Below are 23,969 nucleotides of genomic sequence, written 5' to 3'. Positions count from 1 at the left end.
TAATTTTAAATATTAATGCGACTAATATCTACAATGATTATTTTTTTTGGTGGGCTAAGTGGCTCAGACGGTTGAAGCGCTGGCCTTCTGACCCCAACTTGGCAGGTTTGATCCTGGCTCAGTCTGGTGAATATTTGAAGGTGCTAAAATTTGTCAGCCTCGTGTCTGTGGATTTACTGGCACGTAAAAGAACTCCTGTGAGACAAAATTCTGGCATTTTGGCATTTCCAAAACCTGTAAAAGTAGTTAATGGGACGTAAATCGAATAACATTAATTGCTTACTTTCTTTTTACAAGTTGACCTACGTCGCACCAAAACAGTTAGGTCTTATGGTGACGATGGGATAGGAAAAGGGCTAGAAGTGGAAAGGAAGCGGCCGTGCCCTTAAGGTTCAACGCCAGCATTTGCCTGGTGTGAAAATGGGAAAGCACAGGAAAACCATCTGCACAGCTGCCAACAGTGGGGTTCGAACCCACTATCCCCTGAATGAAAGCTCATAGCTGCGCTATTCTTATTGCATGGCCAACTCGCTCGATATACAATAAACACTTCATACATTTCACGAACACCAGTAAAATACTGTACTTACTTTGCTTGGTGTAAGTTTGACTGAAATAGGCCTACATCAAACAAATGACGATGCACAAAACAAGTCTTCGGGACCATTATAGAGGAAAAAAGAAAGAACCTGAATATCAAACTTCAATGAATAATACACCAACACCAGATGGCAACAAAAATGAACTTTCAAGGGCAAGGATAAACGGCTACCAAGAAATCATCACTTATGATAAGTCTGTAAAAAGGGAACATTATCAATTATCATTACTTCGAGTAGTGCAGTTGTACGCTTACTGTAGTATATAGCTGGCAGTCATTTTTGAAGACGAGAGTCTAACTTTTCACTTCTTACAACTCATAAAGGTTCAATAGCCATGCACAATCTCCGTGTCACCTGATAATTTGTTCTCGTGCCAACTCGTTTTGTTTTGACAACTCGAAACGCCTGTCCTTTATGAACTTGCCTCCGCAAAGAGCGCTGATGTCAGGCATACAGCCCCTCTATGTCATTCTAGCTCGTTGATATCTATAGAAACTCTGGACCTCTTGAGGAGGATTAAAAACTTAGAATCCACCATCCAGGCTATAGCAGACTCAGTACTAAAACAATCGTCAATTAACAGACATCACCTGTATTCCACAATATGACTGTGTACATTGCTGGAAAATAAAAATTAGTACACCCTCTTAGAGTTTTCCAATTCACTCAAGATTTATTGTTGAAACCGTGCATATGGAGTACATGAAATAATTACATTTACAGATCAATAGCTCAAGCGGTACTGAAGTACCAGGTGTCGATCGATGCTGAAACACCCATATTAGTACGTGGTGTATCCTCCACAGGCGGCAATGCAGGCGCCGATTCTGGCATCCATTCGATCATACAGGTGGTGAATACTGTTTTGGGATACATAATCCCACACCTGTTCGATCTGTTCACGTAGTCGTGCAATGGTTGTGGGTTGACAAGTCGCACACGTCATTTGTCATCCCATCATATCCCACAAGTGCTCGATGGGAGACAAGTCCGGAGATCGTGCTGGCCAGGGAAGTTGCTGCACGTCTTGCAGACTAAATTGAGTTTCACGCACAGTGTGTGGGCGAGCATTATCCTTTTGGAACAACACATCACCTTCCTGTTGCAAGAATGGCAAAAGAATGGGTCTTACAACATTCTGCACGTGCCGAGCGCTGGTCAGTGTTCCCTCCACAAACACCAAAGGAAAACGAGAGCTGTAGTTCATTGCACCCCAGACCATGGGGTGGGGCCAGTATGTCTTGGACGAATGCCCTCTACGAGACAGCGCTCGCCAAGTCTACGTCGTACGTGCAAACGACCATCACTTGTGCGCAGGCAGAATCTGCTTTAATTGCTGAAGACCATGGCCTGCCATTCCATCTTCTAAGTGATCCTCTGACTGCACCAGTCGAGCCGTGCATGTCGATGGTGTGGCATGAGTGGAAGACGGGCTAGAGGTGGGAGTGCCCGTAGTCCCACTGCGAGTAACCAGTTGGCTACGGTTCGTGTTGACACTTCTGGGCTCAAAAACCCTCTTATCTGTGCTGTGGTAGCTGCACCATCTGCCACTGCTGCCCTTACAATACGATGATCTCGACGGACGTCTGTGCCAAGTGGACGTCCAGAACCTTGTCTATGGGCGTGAGAATGTTCACATGACCATTGCAATCAGCACTGTTGCACAACTGATGCAGCACGTCAACTTTTGTGGCAATTCTCTGAAAGGACCATCCCCTGCCACTCGGAAGGCCACAATTTGACCCCTGTCAAACTCGCTCAGTTGGCTGTAGGAAGCACGAGTGCGTCTCCATGGCATGCCATCTGTTTGCTTCATACGTTTACATCACACTGAGCATTATGGCTGTAAACATTCCCTATTAAACGGTACATGCAGATGGCGCTCTCGCAGCTATGTCACTACGCTATCTGTTGGCGGATGACACTGAAATCATTATCAGTATATCTACTATCCCCCAGGTGGCATCTGCCGCCATCGGATCAAAATCGATGTCGTCTTTCCAGGTGTACTAATTTTCTTTTCAGGCAGTGTAATTGCTTAAAATTTCAATAAAGTAAAGGACAGGAAATCAAATGGATAACCATACCAGATATAACCATATAACTTGCTTGCTAGAAAAATAGCAATAAAACATAGCACAAAAAAATTCACTGCCATAAATATTGTTCCATGTGAAATGATTAGAAGCTGATCGATCAATTCCCTAACAGGGGCAGCTATCTGTTGGATATTCCCTCTTTCATATTCATGATGGTCAAAGATCATCCAAATTACTTTAGAATGATGATTACAATTTTTTATTGTTGGAATCTATGCTAGAATAGGATTTTAAAAATCTTTAATTTAAAAAGAAATCTTTAGCAGTTTCTTCTTTAGACCCTTCACCCCTGTTGGGTGTTCATTCCAAACGAATGAATGAATGTTGTACGTTGTGAAAAATGGCAGCTATGTCATTCCTGTTTTATTTTTTTCCTGGTGTTGAAGCGTCATTGCTTAGTGTTGGGCTGAGTCTGTGATAATTGATTATGTTTCTTGCAATGAATTACAATTTAACCAAAAGATTTAAATGCTACAATGTTGGTGGAAACATAATAAAAATGGACCAATGGTGAAAGACTGATCACAGCTTTTCTGGTGTTCAATCACTGTCATGTCAAGCAATGAGAAATTTAAACAAATGATTTGAGGGAACAGGGTTATGGATATACCACGAAGTGGATGTCCATAACTGTCAACTTACAGCTCAGAGCTGTGTCCACAGTATACAGATGTCTGGCAAAAGAGGTATCTTGAATAGTGAATTAATCATTTCGCTGTCGGAAGCCTGTTCCATGATCCAAAACTGACTATAACGACCAAAGCTTTTGCAAGCCCTACAGGAAGATGTTTGGAGTTCTGTGAATAGTTTCTCATTCACATATTGCAGATCCTAACTTTTGGAAAACAATTATATGGACTAGTCAAGTAAGCTGGCAGACATCTGTTCACGATGATATCGAAAATCCATATGAAGCTGTCCCAGAAGATAAACATTCTTGGTGAGACTGGGGCAGAAATTGGAGAGGAGCTGTCCTAGGGCCATTCTATTTTGAAGGAACAGTTACCAGGGACATATCTTGATATGTGTCAAGAGATGGTTAGTCTAGAACTTGAAAACAGCCTTTCTTCTGTTGATATGCAGTTAATATTGCACAGTATGAATTTCATTTCGTATCGACTTTTTTTCTTTCGAATACATCAATTTAAATGTAAAAAAATCCTCCTGTTCAATACACTGTAAAATATTACATCTATAAATATGATATGTAATCTCTCGTCTTCTATATATATAAAAGAACCTGATGTGTAGATTAAACTCCATTTAAATAAAAAATGCTCATAATTACTAATTACTACGTTGTTGGGATGATGATGATGACGATCATGATGATGATAATAATAATAATAATAATAATAATAATAATAATAATAATAATAATAATAAACTACACGGTGAAGAAAATGTAGAAAAACTAGATACTCCCAACAAAAATTAAATTTCAGTTCAAAAACCAAAATATATTAACCATTCAATTACTTTCTACATTACTTTACAAAAGTCATCTAAGTCGTCATATCCAATTTCCTCATTGTCAACACATTTGGTACAAGTTAATGTTCTGTGTTCTTTGCAGATACTACAGAAATAAACAAATTAATATTCATACTTACAGATGGATCCTCCCTTTGTTTCAGCACCATTATCTGAAAAAAGAGAAATTGTGTGAGACGACCTAATGATGAAATTTTATTAAAGGATATGTTTTCTTAGTACCAAGAATTAAAAAAAAAAAAAAAAAAAAAAGAATGTGTTTTCCAACTAAACAGACACTTGGAAATTAGAATTCCTAAATAAGCTCTCTCACTCATAAAGCACTTGACGAAACGATAAAATGATAATAGTACTATCAACACAACAGTGCTTCTAAATGGAAAGCAACTAGAAATGAAAACAAAACATTACAGGATTTCAGTAGATATTTCAATCACTTACTGAGCTCAAATACGATGACCCACCAAACACTAATAAATACTGCAGGAAGTTTGACCTGGCTGGAAATGGAGACAGCAATATATAAAATGAAAAACAAGAAGTCTGCAGGACTGGATATGTTCAGTGTGGACATTACCAAAGTACTTTGTGAACTTAGAATACAATGGCTGTATTGAGTACTAAATAATATTCGAGAAGAAAATAAAATCCCCAGTGACTGGAGGCAAGGCGTGATCATTCCACTATTTGAGAAAGGTGATCAAAAGAAGTATAACAACTATATAAAATAAGAGTTTTGTCTGTACATTGCTCAGAATTTAAAAATAATTGTATTTCTGTATTGATCCTGTCCACAGTAACAAGGAAATGAACTTTTTTATTTTTCGTAATTTCTGTCTGTCTGTACACGCATCACGAGAAAACGGCTGAAGAGAACTGAATGAAAATCGGTATGTAAAATCAGGGAATAAGTCACTACAATCTAGGCCATAAATAATTTTAATCCTGAGTGAAATGGTAGTTTAGGGGAAGCCCTAAAATTAATTTCCCAAATATCTACTGAACTCCTGTAATGTTTTGTTTTCATTTCTAGTTGCTTTCCACTTAGAAGCACTGTTGTGTTGATAGTACTATTATCATTTTATCATTTTGTCAAGTGCTTTATGGGTGGAAGTGAGCTTATTTAGGAATTCTAATTTTCAAGCGCCTGTTTAGTTGGAAAACACATTCTCTTTTGTTGTGTTTTTTTAGTAGTATTTCAGAGTTGGAAGGAATCTAAATCCAAAGGCCTACTGTACAATATTGAAAGCTCATAAAATTGATCAACAATAACATTACATGAACGACTGTTTGTTGTGATGTTCTTTGTCTCTTATGCTGCCACTCATCTCGGATAGATGGAGTTACTGCTGCGTTCCGAGTATAACAGCCTGCCTGAATATTGGCGGGAAGTAGCTGGGGAGCTATAGCATGCAATTCCTCTCGTTCATACATTTTCTGATACTGCTGGTACGTAGCACACTGCTTCATCATAGTATTCCAGCTATTCGATCCTTACTCTGAGGCGCTGATTGGAATGAGCAGCGTACAAACTTAACAGAATAATAGCATAGAGTGACAGCATAGTGCTGTTCGTTAAAAGCGAGAAAATGTGTGGTTTTTCATTTAAACTCAAACATACCTACTGACGTCATTGTAATGACAAGTGTTGATTTTAGTTGGGGAAAACAGCCTTTCTGAGGTTGTAAAAACACATGTGGAGAGCAAGTGTCTGCCATTATGATGAAAATTCTCCAACTTGATTGTGACGGATGAAAATTCCCTAACCCAGTCTGCACATGAGAAAATACATATGTTGACTTCCCCGTCGCATTTCTGGGGTAATGTTACGTGTGACAAGAATTAAAGCTGCCCTCATTTATTGGACATATGTATTTGTGTAGTTTATCTACCATTGTCGCCCAACGTTTGAATTACCGTTAATTTATGTGACTGAACTATACCTATTTAAAATGCATAATCTGCTATTGTTACGTTGGTACCTTTGATTTTTCTGATTCGCTGAATAAGACAGTTGAAATGAGCGCACAGGCGCACGACCCTCTTGAACTGAGCGATGTGCAGCTTGCTGGGTGCAAGCCAGTCTGTTGCTGAGCGAGTGCCATTATGGAAGCATTTGCTAAAGCTGTTCTGTACAAGATGCTGTTGAGAGTTAGTGGAGTGGAGTCTGATACTCCAGGCTAATAGCCATGTGAACTAAGGCTTTTGCCTTAATTGCAATGTAATGTGTGTTTTAATGTATTTCCTATTTACCGTTCTTTAGTATTAGTGTGACCAGAATATCTGAGTGAGTGTGCTTAATTGCAAGATGAGCTAACAATGTAAGCTATCGGATACTATTAAATTGGACACCAAAAGATGTACTGTAAGTACAAGTATCTTTTTAATTGTTTCAAAACTGATCTACTACCGGATTATTTGGAGAAGAAGAATGTGAGTAACACGCTATAATTGACATTAATAATGTGGGAAATTTCGGCAATGCTGTGAGAATTATTTCAAGTCAAATTCGCAACCATAATTGAAATTACGCCTATCTTTAATGGACATGTCGACCACCGTTTATTCATTAAATTAAAATGGGATTTCTGCATCAGACATTTTAATGATATAAATTGTATCTTCAAACTATTAAAATGTAGCCTAACAAGATTTTTGTAAAATTCTATATCCAAATTATAATTAATTATGGAGTAATTCTGGAACTCGGTATATGCGCGGATGAGAGGCAAATTATTCCATTCGTTTTATTTAATTGAGATTATCGTTGTGATGCACTTTTTTTGTTTCTTAATGTTGTTGTGATTATTATTATTATTATTATTATTATTATTATTATTATTATTAATATTGGTTGGTGGATTTCCTGCTATTTTTCTTAGATCATATTTGTGGTATCTACTGCACTGTTATCAAGGTATTGGATTATGCTGTGTGCTAGTATTATTTTCGTAATGGATCATTCTTTAACTCCTTTCTGGGATGGTTTATTTCCTGTCTTATTCGGGCATTACCGTATTCCAGAGCCTCCTAAAATTTAAATTTAATAACCGACATTTTAATCCTCTATTAATATTTTGTTGGACGTAATGACAAATTCAAATACTATATAATATTATTATTATTATTATTATTATTATTATTATTATTATCATCATCATCATCATCATCATTATATCGTGGTTGTAGAGAAATGAAATTTGTTTCTCCCATTGATTAATGATACTTACGTTTACATTCTTCAGACTATTCCCGTATGTGTTTTCTTTCTTTCATTATTGCGTGTCATTTATCTTATCTCCCTGTACGCTAATTTTGTGTGGGCCTTGTCTGTTGTTGATGATTGATGTTGGCTTGGCTTAGGAAGCTGTAGGTTTCATTGTGTGTACCATTTGTTCAGTTAACTGGAATTTTAATGGTGTTTTCCCTTCATAATTTGTATCTAATTTGGGAAATATTTTTATTTGGATTCCCGCAATTCTCTTGTCTGTTCATTTAATTATTTGTGTGTGGAACATTTGGTTTGCTATCGTTGCCTTTAAAATTCAGTGTGTTACCGTGTTTCTGGGATGATTGAAATCCTTGTGTACAGGGACTGGGAACAAATTTCAGTTTAGCGAGATTAATTGTACTTACAAAAAGACTGATCAGTGGTGTATTTAATTCTTAAAGTATGGATCTGTTTTAACATTCGTCATCTGTTGATTCTGATGTGAGATGCAGACTCCGCTTATTTCTCGGTACTGTAAGAGTTACTTTAGTTTGTAATCTGAGTGTGTTTTCATAATTTTAATTATTTTAAAGATAGAGATTTGTTTCTTATTTGAATGAATTAACAAGAATTTTTTTTTGTATAAGTTAATTTTATTACATCGTAAGAATTATTTTACATTGCTGTCTGAGTGTGCACTCATAATTTTATTGTTTTAAAAATAGATTTTTAATGCATAATTCAAAGAAGTTATTTAACATTCAATTATTTGTCCTTCGGTTTTCATTCATCAATTTTTTTCCCCTAATTTTTAAGTAAAGCTTGATTTACTGAATTTTAATTTCACTTTCAGTAGTTAGCAATGTTGATCTGGCAAGCCCTCAAGTAGTAAGTTAAGATTCTGCCCTTTAATCCTTTATGTTCTGTGCTCTCCACGCTAGAAAATTTAATGCTGCTGCCCCCAATTATTTTTGCTTCTTGTGCTCATTTTGTGCTATTTATGGGTTCTCATTGTTATGCCTGTGTTCTACCTTAATGGGGTTGCATTACAAACTATGTAATTTAATAGAATCTTACTCACAACATGACACTACCTAACCTAGAATTCCGTAGCGAAGCATGGGTACATCAGCTAGTAACGACTATAGAGGTATAGCCCTCATATCTCATGGATTAAAAATGTAAGAGTCCATCCTGGAGACAAATATCGGAAAATTTGTTGAATCTAAACTTAAGGAAAACCAACATAAATTTAGACCAAAGTTAACAGACTTCAACTTTTTTTTTTTTTTTTTTTACAAGTATACTCTTTGAAAAATATTGGGATAAGAATAGGACAAAAAAAGTGCCAGATGACATAGTTTGAGTAAAACAACTATACTGAGAGACAAGGAGCTGAGTGCAAATTCAAGGAGCAAGGTCAAGTTGTTTTAAAGCCATGAGCAGAGTCCAACAAGGAAGTTATCTATCACCATTTCTCTTCATTATTATAATGGACGAGGTTATAAAAGCAGTAAAATGAAGGATCGGGCAACAAATACCCTTATATTTGCTGATGATATTATGCTATGGGGGAGAGACAGAAACAGAAGTTCACGCTAAACTAAATCTTTGTCAAGAAGTATTTGAAAGAATGGTAATGATTATCAGCTGAACTAAAACCACTGGTTCAGTGATGAGTTGAAATCCTGAAGCAGTCCACCTGCGAGTGCAAATTGAAGGAGTAAATATTATTAATAACCTCAAATACTTAGGGAGCCTTGTTTATTCTGACAATATCATAAACCAACAAATAGGTAACAGAATACAAGGTGCATCAAAATTCAACCATTCCATTTATCAACTGCTTTGGAATGATATGTTTCCCCAAGTTTCCAAGATAACACTGTACAAAACATATCTTGCACCAATTCTAACGTAATACAATTTTGACTGGATCTGCAAAGTCGCCTACAGGCCACTGAAATGAAGTTCCTTCATTCTTGGCCCCAAACGATAAGGAGACACAAAATAAGGAATGAGAATATTAATATTTGGCAACAACTTGGATTGGACAGGAGTCTGTTGGAAATCTTGGAATTATGCAGATTATGATGGTATGGAGAGGTGATGATGATATGCTTGTTGTTTAAAGGGACCTAACATCTAGGTCATCGGCCCTTAATGGTACGAAATGAGACAAAATGGAATGACAAATTAAAAGTCCAAAATCCTCCACTGAGCAGAATTCAAAATGTGACGACGAAGAATGAATGGATGGATATGAATTTAAAACAATCAGTGGATCCAACCCGCAGTGCCTCACATTCACAGAAACTGGCGTAAAACAATAGTATTACTGACCAAGGGACTGCTTCTATAGCACAATACCGAATCTATGATGCTTTTAGTCGAAAGGGGTCCAAACTCCAAGTCATCGCCCCTTCATAATGGCACTTATCGCTAGGAAAGTAGAACCATGGTATTCGTCATGTTGCGGTACTAATCAAAAGTAGCGTAGACTCACGGTATTCCACACATTATGGTACTACTCGCAGGTGATGAAATTTGCACATGTAATACAGACCTATGGTATTTCGCACATTGCGGCGCCATTTACAGGCAACGCAAGTGTACTACTACACATAAGTGTACTAACCACTGGGACTCGTGTTATCCCGTTGCGTTCCTCATATAGTGTGTACTAATCATAGGCAAGCCAGAACCATGGTGTCGCTCATATTATGCTACTAATCACAGGTACTGTAAAAGCCGACACCGTACTCTGCTGCTACTAATCACAAACCTATGTGGTACCTATCATAGTGGTACTACACGCAAGTAAAATTGACCCATGGTGTTCCCCGGGTGGTGGTACTAATCACAAATAGTTTCATGGTTCTAATACAATCATCCTTTGGTCGCCAGTTTTAGTCGCCTCTTACGGCAGTCAGGGGATACCGTGGGTGTATTCTTCGTCTGCGTCCCCCACCCACAGGGGGTGTGTGTGTTTGATCTGTGAGAGGTATGTTATTTCCCTCAAGTCTGCTGGCAAGCCGGTTAGGACCCCTCTATCCACCACCTGGGACGCGCCACGTGGGAGTATCACTCTCCCCCTGCTACACCAGCGTAGTAGGTTCGTGGGGTATGAGACAGGATAACTCAAAATACAATCCCACGAGCATACTACTACTACTACTACGTAGTGAACAGAGACCCTTTTTGAGGTAGCAATACTTCAGAGTATGGTGACCCTACCCAAGTGAGTCCCAGAGTATACTGACATGGTGTGTAGCACCTGGTATGGGTCCCAGCATAGGATCGAGTGAAGACCTCAGTGACATCTGTGGCAAGAAGGTGGCCTTTGATATGGTATTGTCCCCTTCAAATTTGGCGATCTCTAGAATATTTACGACAAGTTAACATTGAAAGTTTTATTGTTTGCCGGGAGCTGTATTTGTCATTTGGGAAGCAGTGAGCGAGCTCCAAACTGGCTTTTTTTGTCATTCAGAGGGGCGATGTATTGATCCACGTTTGACTGAGTGCAAGGTAGATCACGTGACGAGCCTGTGTTTCTAGCCTGCCACGCGCGGACGACCTGGACTGCGAGCAAGCTTCGAGAACAGTCGTAGCCGATTATAAGAGACCCCGTGAACCAATGATCGTCAAAAAATACACACCTCCCGAGCCAAGGCTATAAAAAGCCATGTTCAAAGTAAATCATTCTCTACTCTGGTCTACTCTGCTGTTCATCGTAACCATGTGGAAAGAGAACCTTGCCGTGCAAGCAGACATCCGTTCTGCCGAATTTAGTGAAGTTTATTAACCCTTATGGAGTGAATTCCAACTTAGGAGATCCAAGTTAAGTGTATTTATCCAGGAGAACATTCAGTAATTCTGCGTGTTTGAGCATATCTTAATATTTGTCAGCTTAGTTACAGCCCACATTTCCGGAACGCGATGGAATTCATCCCAGTGATTGCTGTGTACATCAAGATGGATTACTCCTCTACTATGTGCATTTTAATTCCATCGTGGGATGTTTACTGCCATGTCTCCATGATCTTCTAAGTATGTGAGGCGCTTCTAGTCAGGGAAGGTGACTGACCGGGGAAATGCCGGAATGACTGACTGCAACCTGCGATCGAACCTCATCTAAAACTTGAGTACCATCTAAAAATTTATTTTCTTTCTCATCTTTGTAAAACTAGAGGATCTTTCTTCTTTAAATCGTAGCTATTAGTTCTTGTTGTAGATAGAAATATTTCATTTTTCCATTTCTTGAGGTGTCATGGAAGTCGAGTTACATGTGTGTGACTGAAAATTGGAACCTATTAGATTAGATGTGTAGTCTGTCTTTGAGTGAGTTCCCATGCATATGAGTTAGATATATCTAAAAATCACTGACCACGCGATAAACTTTATTTATTTGCCTGTGATATTGGAATTAATCTGGATTGGAATTATGTGTAAAATTTGTGAGATAGGATCGAACCTAGTGTCATTTTAAGATCACTTGTATTCTTTAGGATCGAGTCATCTGATTTCATGATATTTCGTGAGGATTGATAGATATAATAATCACTTGAATAATAATAAAATCAAGTAAAGATCGGGTTAAAATGGAATTAAAAGGTCGTGAGCTATAACTTATTTTAGATTCCTTATATGTGAGATTTAATGTGCTCAGTTCATGATGTGCCTGGAATACAGCTATCCTGCAGGATGTTAATTATGTAATTTATTAATTGGAGAATTTATTATTGATGAATGACTGGTTGTTGTGTCTTTGGGAGCACAATCATTTATTATAAGTGGAGCACATGTTGCATATATATTTCATGAATAGGGAGTAATAATAATGCGATTGAGGCTCACGAACGCGATGTTTGAGACTTGTAACTCAGGTGATGGTGATGATTATGGAATCTTATTGGAATCTTCAAATAAAATTTCGGAAATTTAGATGAATCTCCATCGTTGTCTGAGGAATATTTCAATCCAAGTGATATCACGAATTTCGATCACTAGCCACTATTGAAGAAAGAGTATTTCCTTACACAAACTTATCCTCCCGGAAACTATCAACGTGACCATGCTTAAAAATAAAGAATAAATTTTAAGGGCAGGATTCGCTGTAAATAATGTATATAAAAAGTACGTATTACCTTGTGTGAATGTGGTGTGTGTGTTGTAATTATAAATATTTTCCTTGTCTTTGATTGTTCAATGTGATTTAATCTGGCCGTGCATTTATGGCAACGGCACAGATTGTGTTCAACGTTGTTTGCCACCATGAGGATTTATTTTGCGCACCTTAAGGAAAAGTTTAATGAGATTAGTGTCAAGTAAGACTAGATTAGGATTTAATTTGCTGTTTATTAAGATTTAAGGGAAAGATAGTCTCGTTATTTTTCCGCAAAGGCAAGCGATTTGTAAATTAATTTCCAATTAACTCACACGTGGATAAGAAATCTTCCAATACATTTATACTTAAATTCTGTAATATTTTCAAATTAATTTGAAATTTTGAATGCTAAGCAAATCTAAGAATTAAATGTTCACAAATGGCATAATCAACTTGGAATCTGTGATAATGAGTAATAGTAATTAATTGAAGAATAATCATTTAAAAATGTGAATTATAATTGCCATGAAATGAAATGTCGTATGGCTTTTAGTGCCCGGATATCCCAGGGCGGGTTCGGCTCGCCAGGTACAGGTCTTTCTATTTGACTCCCGTAGACAACCTGCACGTCGTGATGAGGATGAAATGATGATGAAGACAGCACATACACCCAACCCCCATGCCATTGGAATTAACCAATTAAGGTTAAAATCCCCGACCCGGCCGGGAATCGAACCCGGGACCCCTCTGAACCGAAGGCCAGTACGCTGACCGTTCAGCCAACGAGTCTGACATAATTGCCATGAGAATTATTTAGTGAGATACACTAGCTGGAAAACACGATCGTGTGATGAAAAGGTAAAATATTGCACAGACAAGGTTAGAGATTAATAATAATAATAATAATAATAATAATAATAATAAATTATAAAATTTTGGAATTAATTTTGATTTTCACTAAAGCTTCTACTGGTGTTATTGATGAGTGGGATACATTTGAAAGACTGAGATTCATCAGAATTCAACATTGACCACGTGTTGAGATTAATAAAAATTCATGGAGCCTTTAGCAAATTTTTCTGTGGAATAATAAGCGAGATAGCTGTCTACTAATTTTGTACAAACCTTTATTGAAGTCTTTGGACTCTTTCAGTTAAATACTTGAATTTTTAAAAGCAGTAAAGGCCTAATTTTGTTTGTTAATTTTCATTCCAGACCAGTAATGCTGGAGGACGAGAAGTACATTTGGTTACAAAATGGTACTGGAGAATGAGATATTATGAAAGTTCGCTGTAAGAAATCCAGCAAGGATATTTTATGTTATAAATGCTTGTGTTAATAAATGTAAGAGTGTTGTTTTTAAAATTTTATTTTATTTTGCTTGGTCGTCAACCCCTTTACCCTTAAATGCCTCTAGAAAACGGAAAGCCAGGAATGAACGGTCCACCTCGGAATCTTCCGCTCACTGGCTGGGCTTAGCCAGGCAATAATGGGGCAGTATAGGTGGTGGAGGCGGCACCCAGTAGGCTACTTAGGATTTAGGGGTAGGTATCGAACTGAATCTTGAGCGTCTGAACCCATAGTAGGCGCCTCAGAGGCAGTATCTGATCTCTATGTTAGGACCAACTGTTGATTCGTGCTCCAGATCTTACCAAACTGGTTCTATTTTCTGATGGGACAAACTATAATCTTCACACGAACTACCATGATAGGAAATCGCAAATTGGATGATACTACCCCAGCTGGTTCAATCCGGAACCAGTCAAACTCTGGTCTAAGCAGGGCATCGGGTTCTGAGGGCCCTGCACCATCATGTTGGGATCAGTTGGAGGATCTCTCATCCTGCAAGAAGACGAAGGCGATGAAGTATTTCTTTGGCACCTTCAATGTACACACCCTCCTCAGAGTAGGCAAACATGGAACTTGTTAAAGTACTGAATGAGTACTACATAGAACAGTCCAGGAAACCATGTTCACTTCAGAAGAAGCATCCATAGTGGGCAACTACAGAATACTGAAGGGTTTACCAGCCATCAGGGAGGAGAATGTCAGGTACCAAGAGGAAATCCCTGACTACCTTCGAAACAGTCTTCTTTATATTAAAATCTTTACAATTAATTTATTGAGAACCACCTGTTCAATATTTTGAAGTCATTACGACAATGATACAATCATTATATTAAGGTTTAAGCATATAATGGTACGTTTCACCTGTCATTGCAGGCATCATCAGCCATAAATTCTATAATCTAGGTCAGAGCTCTGAAGTGGATGTTATATTAAAACTATTCTTAAAAACTAATTGTTTATAATAATATACATTGATGTATACGAACATTGTGGTTACATTTGGAATGAATTCACTGAACATTTTTTAAAGTACTAATGGGATGTCTTATTTATGTTCACATCAAATGGAGATAAAAAAAAAAAAAAAAATAATATTAACATTCATGATGTTGATAATTGAAGTCAAAAGGAAATCACAATATTTACACATATTTTTTCCGTATATATACAACAACAATATTTTCAGCTTAAAATGATTAGTGGGTTGCTAAAATCTTCTATAGAATAAAATTTTTTCTTAATGAACTGTTTCAGCTATTTATAATAGGGCGCACAGGAACCCCTTTTTTATGGATTTTGGGTAATGCCTTTGAGGTTGGTAGTTTAGGATTCATAATAGTGAGTCTTTGATATGCTTGTTCTTGTAAAAGGAAAGGCAAAATTTTCTACAAGATCTTTAAATTTAGTTGAATTATTAGTATGGATACTTTGGAAACTTACTAAGCTGTAGGCATTATTGGAAAAGAAAAGTTCTGTTTTGTTGACGTAGTCGACCTTGTTTAATAAAACGGTGGTGGGCCCTTTATCAGCTTTCGTAATGAGTATATCATTGCTCCTAATTTTGTTTTGATTATTTGTTTTTTGAGACCTGGTTGTGGATTATTTTTCAATTCATTGACTAAAGAGGGAAGTTTCTTTTTAATTTCAAGTCTAATGTCATTAAGTTTGTCGGTACGGAGTATATTAATGTTAGACATGATTTTGGCAGCTGTGGTAATTAGGTCAACCGCTTTGTTGAGATTCGGCCAATTGAATTTCATGCCCTTGTTAAGAAGATCCAATTTTTTGTCTGAGACACAAATGTTTGATAAGTTTATAGTTGTAGGGGTTATTGCCTACTAAATTATAAGTGAGCACACGTACCTCGCAACTAGTTAGTCATATTGTCATTGATTATTACCATTCTTTGTATTCAAATAATGCCTTGATGGCTACAGTCGTAAACAAAGTGTACAGTGTAGTCAAGAAACAAAAATAAAGAAAACAGCCAATTCCTGTATCTTATTAATAGTTCCGTGTATAGGTAGTTCATGTCTCCGGCGTGATTTATACTTTGCACCCTCAATCTTTCAGTATTTAAGAGCAGTTTTAATTCCTGTTAGCTTGTAGGAATAAAACAAAAACTTTCTAGTAAGAATTTAGTTTTAACTACATTTATGATTTTTTTTTTCATATAATCAATTTGTAATTAGGATAAGTCTAAATGCAGTTCAGTATTATTATCAAGTATTAATTATTTAGCTTTAACCCCAGTCCTATAGTTTCAGTTAAATTGTTATAATTAGGACATGTGCTTATAATGCTCACTGTAACACTGCATAATATTTGTCTAGTAAGGTAAAAATCTCTCTTCTGTTAGTGTGTAGTAGAAAAAATATAACCCGACTAAGCATTGAGTATTTAGTTTTAACTCCAGCTCTATAGTTTCACTTAACCCATTATAATTTGGACAAACCTAAGAGCAGTTGAGAATTGTAGTGTAGTTAATTTATTAGACAGCATCTTGCCTGCTATATTCGTGTGTTATCCTCGTATACGGTAACCCCTTTGATATTTCAGCATTTAACTAATGGTAGTTTATATTTCTATTAGAGCATAGTAGGAAAATAATATTAATAATCTGTGCAGGTATTCAGCTTTGTTGTGTAATCCTAGAGTAGTTCTTCCGAATTTCAACTTTTAATGAAAATTTCTGTTTCTCTTTGTGCACCTTAGGCGTAATAACTTTTGTATGTCTGAATGCAGTTTAAAATTACGATGATGATGATGCTTGTTATTTAAAGGGGCCTCCAGATCATCAGCCCCTAATGGTATAAAATCTATATATATAAAATAAGAGTTTTGTCTGTACATTGTTCAGAATTTGAAAAGAATGGTATTTCTGTATCGGTCATGTCCACAGTAACAAGAAAATGCATTTTTTACTTTTCCGTAATTTCTGTCTGTCTGTATGTATGTACACGCATCACGAGAATTTTATGAAAATCGGAATGTAAAGTCAGGTGATGAACCGCTACAATCTAGGCTATAAATTATTTTAATCACGCTGAGTGAAATGGTAGTTTAGGGGAAGGCCTAAAATTTAATTGTCAAATATTTATTTTATTAGTGGTTGTATCTTCACGAAAATTGGTATGCAAAGTCGGGGAATAGGTCGCTATAATCTAGGCTATCAATAATGTTATTTGCACTGAGTGAAATGGTAGTTTAGGGGAAGGCCTGAAATGTTATCTATATATATAAAATAATAGTTTTGTCTGTACATTGCTCAGAATTTGAAAAGAATGGTATTTCTGTATCGGTCATGTCCACAGTAACAAGAAAATGCATTTTTTACTTTTCCGTAATTTCTGTCTGTCTGTCTGTCTGTATGTATGTACACGCATCACGAGAAAACGGCTGAAGAGAATTTAATGAAAATCGGTATGTAAAGTCGGGAGATGAGCCACTACAATCTAGGCTATAAATAATTTTATTCACGCTGAGTGAAATGGTAGTTTAGGGGAAGGCCTAAAATTCAATTCTCAAATATTTATATTTTTAAGTGGTCCTGTCGATAAATACTACACAACTAAACTTACATAGAATTAAATTTCCGATCATTTATGTCTTATACAATTTTACCGTACCGGCTATGATAACATTGATATTCATGAATTTCGATTTTTGTTGCTAAGTCCATCCACATCAATGCCGAGCCACGAGAAAATGGGTGAACAGAATTTAATGAAAATCGGTATATAGTATCGGGGAAGAAAGAACTGTAGTCTAAGCTATAAACAATTCTAGTGAACCTGGGTGAAATGGTAGTTTAGGGGTAGGCGCCTAAAATTTAATTTTTAAATACCTTCGTTATTGCTCCTATTGAAAAGTACTATATAACAAAAGTTATAGAGAATACAATTTCAGATCATTTATGTTTTATTCAGTTATACAGTACCGACTGTGATAAGAGTAGTATTTCAGAGGCGGAAGAAAACTAAATGCGCATAACATTGATCAACAATAACATTACATTGACCATTGTTTGTTGTAATGTTCTTTGCCTCTTATCGTGCCCTCAACTCTGATAGATGGGATTACTGTTGCGTACCGAGTATAACAGCCTGACTCAATATTGGCGGGAAAGAGCTTGGGAGTTAAAAAACTGTTCTCTTTAGCATGCCATTCCTCTGGTTCATACACTGTCTGATACTGCTGGTACATAACACACTGGTTCCACAGTATTCCAGCTATTCACTCCCTACTCTGAAGCGATGTTTTGAGTGAGCAGTGTGCAGATTTGGCAGAGGCTCACTTAGTAATAGTAGTATGACCTAGTCTAGAATTACAATTTAAGCCTATTCCAAATTACAGCACTACAATTCATTAATAATTCAAAATTCAACCCTGAAAAGAGACATTACTTAAGAAAAGCGTCTTCCTCTTCACTTTTATTAAATTCTACATTCATTTTGTTCGAAATTAGCAGTGAAGAGGGGTTTTCTCCTCTGGCTCGGAGGAAAAATTTGCCTCCAAGTCAGATAGATTTTTCCGCCACCAGTGTAGTGAAATTAGATTTTCCGACTTATCGAGTACTCCTAGGACTCCCCGCTATTCGACCCCCCCCAAACCCTCCGACGAAAAAAGACGAAGAGTGTTCACGGATCAAGGCTGTGCGGCTTGACCATTCTAGCTCTGGATCTTTGGACTGTTAGACGGTAGCGTAGTACTGTTCGTTAAAAGTGAGAAAATGTGTTGTTTTTCATTTGATCGAGTATTTCATATTGCTTTCAATCGCGCCATTCCTACTGATGTCTTTGTAATGACTAAGGCAGTCTTTCTGAGTATGTAAAAAAGCAGGTGGAGAGTGAGTGTCTGTCATTATAATGAAAACTCCCCAACCTGATTGTGACAGAGTAGGCAAGCAGACCTACCATCACAATGAAAATTCCCTAACCCAGTCTTCATATGAGAAAAGACGTTTGGTGACTTCCCCGTCACGTTTCTAGGGTAATGTTGCTATGCAATATAATACAATCTTGCTCACTACATGTACACTACTTAACATAGAATTCTGTATACAATAGCGAAGCACGGGTACATCAGCTAGTGAGAAAATATAATGACAATTTAAAATTCCAAAATTCATTCACTGATCGGAATTCAAAACTTTTTGATGAAGAATAAATGGACGAATATGAATGTAAAATAATCAGCAGATCCAACTCACAATATTAAAAGTTAAAAAAAATTCCAAAATCAATCCACTGATTAGAATTCAGAAAGACTACAATAAACAATGATTATGAACTTAAAACAATCAGTGGATCTGACCCACAATGCCCCACCTTTCCAAAAACTAACTTAAAACAATGGTTAATACTGACCAACGGGCTGCTTCCAAAGCACAATCCTGAATCAATGATGCTTGTTGCCTAAAGGGATCCGAAATCCATGTCCCTCATAATGGTACTTATTGCTAGTAAAGTAGAACCATGGTATTTCTCATGTAGCGGTACTAATCGCAAGTAGCATAGACTCACAGTGTTCCTCATATTGTCGCACTACTCGCAGGTAATCTACTACGCACAGGTAACGCAGACCTATGTTGTTTCTCATATATCGTAATGGCGCCACTCATAGGCAAAGAAAACCATTGGTGTTTCTAACATAGTGGGTACTAATCACAGGGACCCGTACAATGCCGTGGTGTTCCTCACATAGTGGGTACTAATCATAGGCAACGCGGACACACGTCGTCACTCATAAAGTGGTACTAATCAGAGGCAATGCCCTGACCCACGGTGTTCCTCGAAACACAGAGCCATGAGGTCCACAACCTGATGTTGGAACACCCCAGTGAGGTTAGCCTCTTTATCTCCTTAGGGTGTTCCAACTGAACCTGGACAGAGAAGAGCCTCCATCATAGTGGTGGATATTATACACGGATACTGTAAACCCATAGTGATCCACCCACAGACCCGTAGTATTACTCATATAGCAGCACAAATCGCAAGAAAAGTCGACTCGTGGTGTTCCTCACATGATGGTATAGTACTAAGCACAGGTAATCTCATGGTTCAAAATTTAGCATCCATTGGTCGCCCCCTTAGTTGCCTCTTACAACAGGCAGGGGATGCCATGGGTGCATTCTTTGTCTGCATCCCCCACCCACAGAGGGTAGATTTTAGAATTATTATTATTATTATTATTATTATTATTATTATTATTATTATTATTATTATCATCATCATCATTATTATCATCATCATTATTATCATCATCATTATTATAGTTAGTGTAGTTGTATATTTCTATAGTTAGCTTCTTGTTCATAGTTCTTTATAATCAGGATATGCTTAACTAGTATAACTAGTGTAGTTATTCTATCAGTTTGTTTCCTGATTACATTATTGTCATGAAATCTTTGTATAGTATACATTATTTGCTTTGTCTGACATATATACCTACTTCTATTTATAGAATACATTATTTTACTTCTACTGATGTTTCCACGTTATTTCACATTTCTTTGAAGAGATAAAAGGATGGCTGAGAGTCAAATGTAAGGACTGCAGGTATGAGTGAGAACTACGGAAGATGAGGGAAGAGATAGCAAGTTTGAAGGAGATAATTAGACTTTTAATGGAGGACAGGAATGAAGATAGCCTCTCTCAATCAATGTACAGGATATGGTAGGTAGGCAGGAAGGAGGGGAAGGAAGGGGAGATGTTGTGGAAGACAGGTGGGCTAATGCTTTAAGGTCAAGGAAAATGATGGCTAAGGGTTTTCTTAAGGGAGTTGGTCCAGGAGAAGTACCAGTGAGGAATCTGTGTAAGCCACTGCAGGTAGATCAGCAGAGGGAAGATGGAGATCAGGGAAGTGTTACAGAGAAGGGGCAGGGCAAGAGGAAAGGGACCAATAGGAAAGGGAAACTTAGAGGAGAGAACAGAAAGAGGGAGTTGGAACAGGGTAGTGAAAGGGAGAAAAGGGAAGAGGAAGCAAGTTCTGCAGGCATCAGGGAAGTTACGGGAGACCAGGAGAGGAAGAGGATGTGGTGTTGAGGCTCTGGTCATGGGCGACTGAATTGTCAGGCATGTAGGAAAAGTATGTGGATGAGAGGGAACCAGGGTAGAGTGTTACCCAGGAATTAGGTTAAGGCAGATGTTGAGGAAAATAAAATGAAGGGAGGAGGGTAAAGAGAAGGTGGTAATTTTCCACATTGGTACCAATAACGTACAGCAAGCAAGAATAGATACTAACATAGTCGTTATTCAGGATCAAAGAATCTTTCAGTTATTAACTACAGCGGAAAGTGATGATAAAGATGATGATTTTAATAAATTGTTAAGCGATTTTGAAAGCAAGAGTGTTGAAAATATTGTAAGTGAGAAAGAAACAGAACCTCCTCCTAAACGCAGGAAGAAAAACGCGGTGGGTTCAAAAACTCTTTCAACACTATTTTTGTGGCGGACGAATGACTTTTCTGCACCAGAATTCCAAGCAACCTGAAAATCATTGACATTTTAAAAACTATTCTGTCAGTGGCGTTGATGCAGCTGGTTGTTGACGAAACAAATCGGTCTTGTATCACAAACAACTAGTGGAAAACATTGAGCTGTCAGCACATTTCAGGTTTAGAAAGTATTTTAAAATATCAACATACGTACCATACTTATAAGGAGTTTCATGTATTAGTTGCCTACAGATTTTAGGAAATAATTTTATTTTGGGTTATTTACTTTGTATAAAGATGATGTACGTGTGGGCACAAAAAGTGTAATTTTGTTTTCTCTCAAAATAATATTAAACATAAGTGTAGGATTTTCTATTTCCATTTAGATTTATAAAGAACCAACATTTATACACATTTTAAGCTAATCATCCCACTGACAAGTCAAAAATTGAGGCCTGTACAATTTTTTTACATACAAATGAAAAAACTCAGCAGTGAGGTACCAAACAGTCAACTGGTAACTCAGCACTTACAATGTTAAAGGAAGCAGAGATTGTTATCAGCAATATACTGTGTAGGAAGGATACTGAATGGAGGGTGATTGGGGATTTAAATGAGACTATGGAATGGGAATATAGGAAACTGGGAGTGAGATTTATAGATCCTGATGGTTGAGTACGAGATAGGAATCTACGCTCAGATGACCTTCACCTGAACCACAATGCTATATATAAGTTAGGGGGTTTGTTTAGAAAAGTTAAAGGGAGGTGCACTCAGGGAAACAGGCTGAACCAGGGAGTGGTGATGACAGTATTGGAGCATAAAATCAAGTAAGGATGACATAAAATTGTTAGTGTTACGAAGGTCGATCAAATATAAACGGGATTTTTGTTCCTGAACATCAACAGTTAGTAGGACTGGCCCCGCGCTTCTGCTATGCTTAAGCGGGACCATTAGCAGTGGGGAGAGCGTGCTGTTAAATATTTCCCGCTGTTTTGTCAGTAACGCTCACGATGTCAGAGCAACAGGTGCACCCCTCCACTGTGCAATGCATAATTATAGAACTTCTTGCTTGTGAAGGAGTTACAGCGGAGGAAATTTGCCAGAGATTGACTGCACAGTTCGGTGATCAAACACTGTCAAGGACGCGTGTGTTTGCCTGGCATAAAAAGTTCAAAGAAGGACAAGAACATGGTGAAAATGAGCAACACGATTGCCATCCCCGGACCAGCATTACAAATGAAAACATTTGTGTGGTTAAAGACATTATTGACGACGATCGACAGTATCAGAATTTGCAGAACAAGTCAGAATCAGTTATCGGAGCATTCAAGCAATCATCACAAACGACCTACAGTTCCGAAAAGTGTGTTCAAGGTGGGTCCCTCACCTTTTGACCAAAAATCTGAAGATGAGACGTTTGGAGGTCTGTCAGAGGGTGGCAGCAAGGTTTGCGGAAGAAAGTGATGCATTTTTGAGTGGGATCGTCACCTGCGACGAAACATGGCTCCACCACTACACTCTCAAATCCAAACAAGCCAGTAAGGAGTGGTGGAGAAAAGGGAAGGCAGCACCAGTGAAAGCCAAGACTCGACTGTCAGCTGGCAAGGTTCTTGCAACAGTTTTTTTTTTTTTTTTGATTGGCGAGGCATTTTGCTGATTGACTTTTTGCATGAGTGACGCACAATCAATGTTGCTTACTCTGCGAGCTGTTGAACAAGATGAGGGTTGCATATCACAGCAAAAGACGAGACCAACAAATTCGATAATGTGTGGCACCACCAACTGTCTCCAAGCTACAGAAAATGCACTGGACTATTCTTGATCATCCTCCTTACAGCCCGGACTTCTCGCCCTGCAATTTCCATTTGTTCGGACCACTTGAAGAAGCTCTAGGGCGGCAACGATTTGAAGACGACACGAGTGTGGAAGACTTCCTGCGCAACTGGCTGAAGGCACGACCCTGTTCGTTTTATGATGAGGGCATCAAAAAGCTGCCCATAGAGTGGGAAAAAAATTTTCCAAAGCAGAAAACTATGTGGAAAAATAAAATGCTGTTTATATTTGATCCCCCCCTTGCAAGCTTCAGAAGTACTGTAAAGAAAGAAATATAATCTTTCTTTAAAGACATTCTCCTTCCCGGTAAAGTGGAAAATGGCAAAAATTACTCCAATCCTAAAGGGAGGGAACTCGGAGATGATAGCAAACTATTGCCGTGTTTCAGTAATTAATGCTATAGCGAAGATATATGAGTACATACTGTACTCTAGGATTTACGATCATATTAAAGTAGAACTATCACAATGTCAGCATAGCCTTATGCCCGGCAGATCTGTCATTACTAACCTGCTGGGTTTTACTCAAAAGATTTACAATGCATTAGACAAATAAAAGAACCGATGTAATATACATGGATCTAGAAAATGCCTTTGATAAGGTGGACCACAAAATTCTTTTGATAAAGCTGCATCAGTATGGAGTTTCTAAATCATTACTTCAATTATTAAGTTCCTATTTAAAATATAGGCAGCAATCTGTTTATTTTAAAAGTGAAATTTCACATAATTTTGTAAGTTCTTCAGGTGTGCCACAAGGTTCCAATCTTGGTTCTCTCCTATTTCGCATTATGGTTAATGATTTGCCTGGAATGGTTCGTTCCTCTGATTGT

General features: G+C 37.6%; 1 protein-coding gene across 2 annotated transcripts in view; it reads right to left on the bottom strand.

Moving 5' to 3' along the window:
* LOC136857830 (PHD finger protein 21A) overlaps positions 1–23,969 on the bottom strand; it is a 203,127-nt gene that overhangs the window by 153,973 nt on the left and 25,185 nt on the right. For both annotated transcript variants that reach the window (XM_067136792.2, XM_067136793.2), the window contains exon 2: positions 4,315–4,347. In XM_067136792.2, the coding sequence (XP_066992893.1) occupies positions 4,315–4,347 (33 nt within the window). The remainder of the gene's footprint in view (positions 1–4,314; positions 4,348–23,969) is intronic.

The sequence above is a fragment of the Anabrus simplex genome, chromosome 1 (assembly GCF_040414725.1).
Source record: "Anabrus simplex isolate iqAnaSimp1 chromosome 1, ASM4041472v1, whole genome shotgun sequence".
Taxonomy (NCBI): Eukaryota; Metazoa; Arthropoda; class Insecta; order Orthoptera; family Tettigoniidae; genus Anabrus; species Anabrus simplex.
Note: the sequence above shows the minus strand (reverse complement) of the source record. Positions and strands in the feature narration are given on the sequence as shown.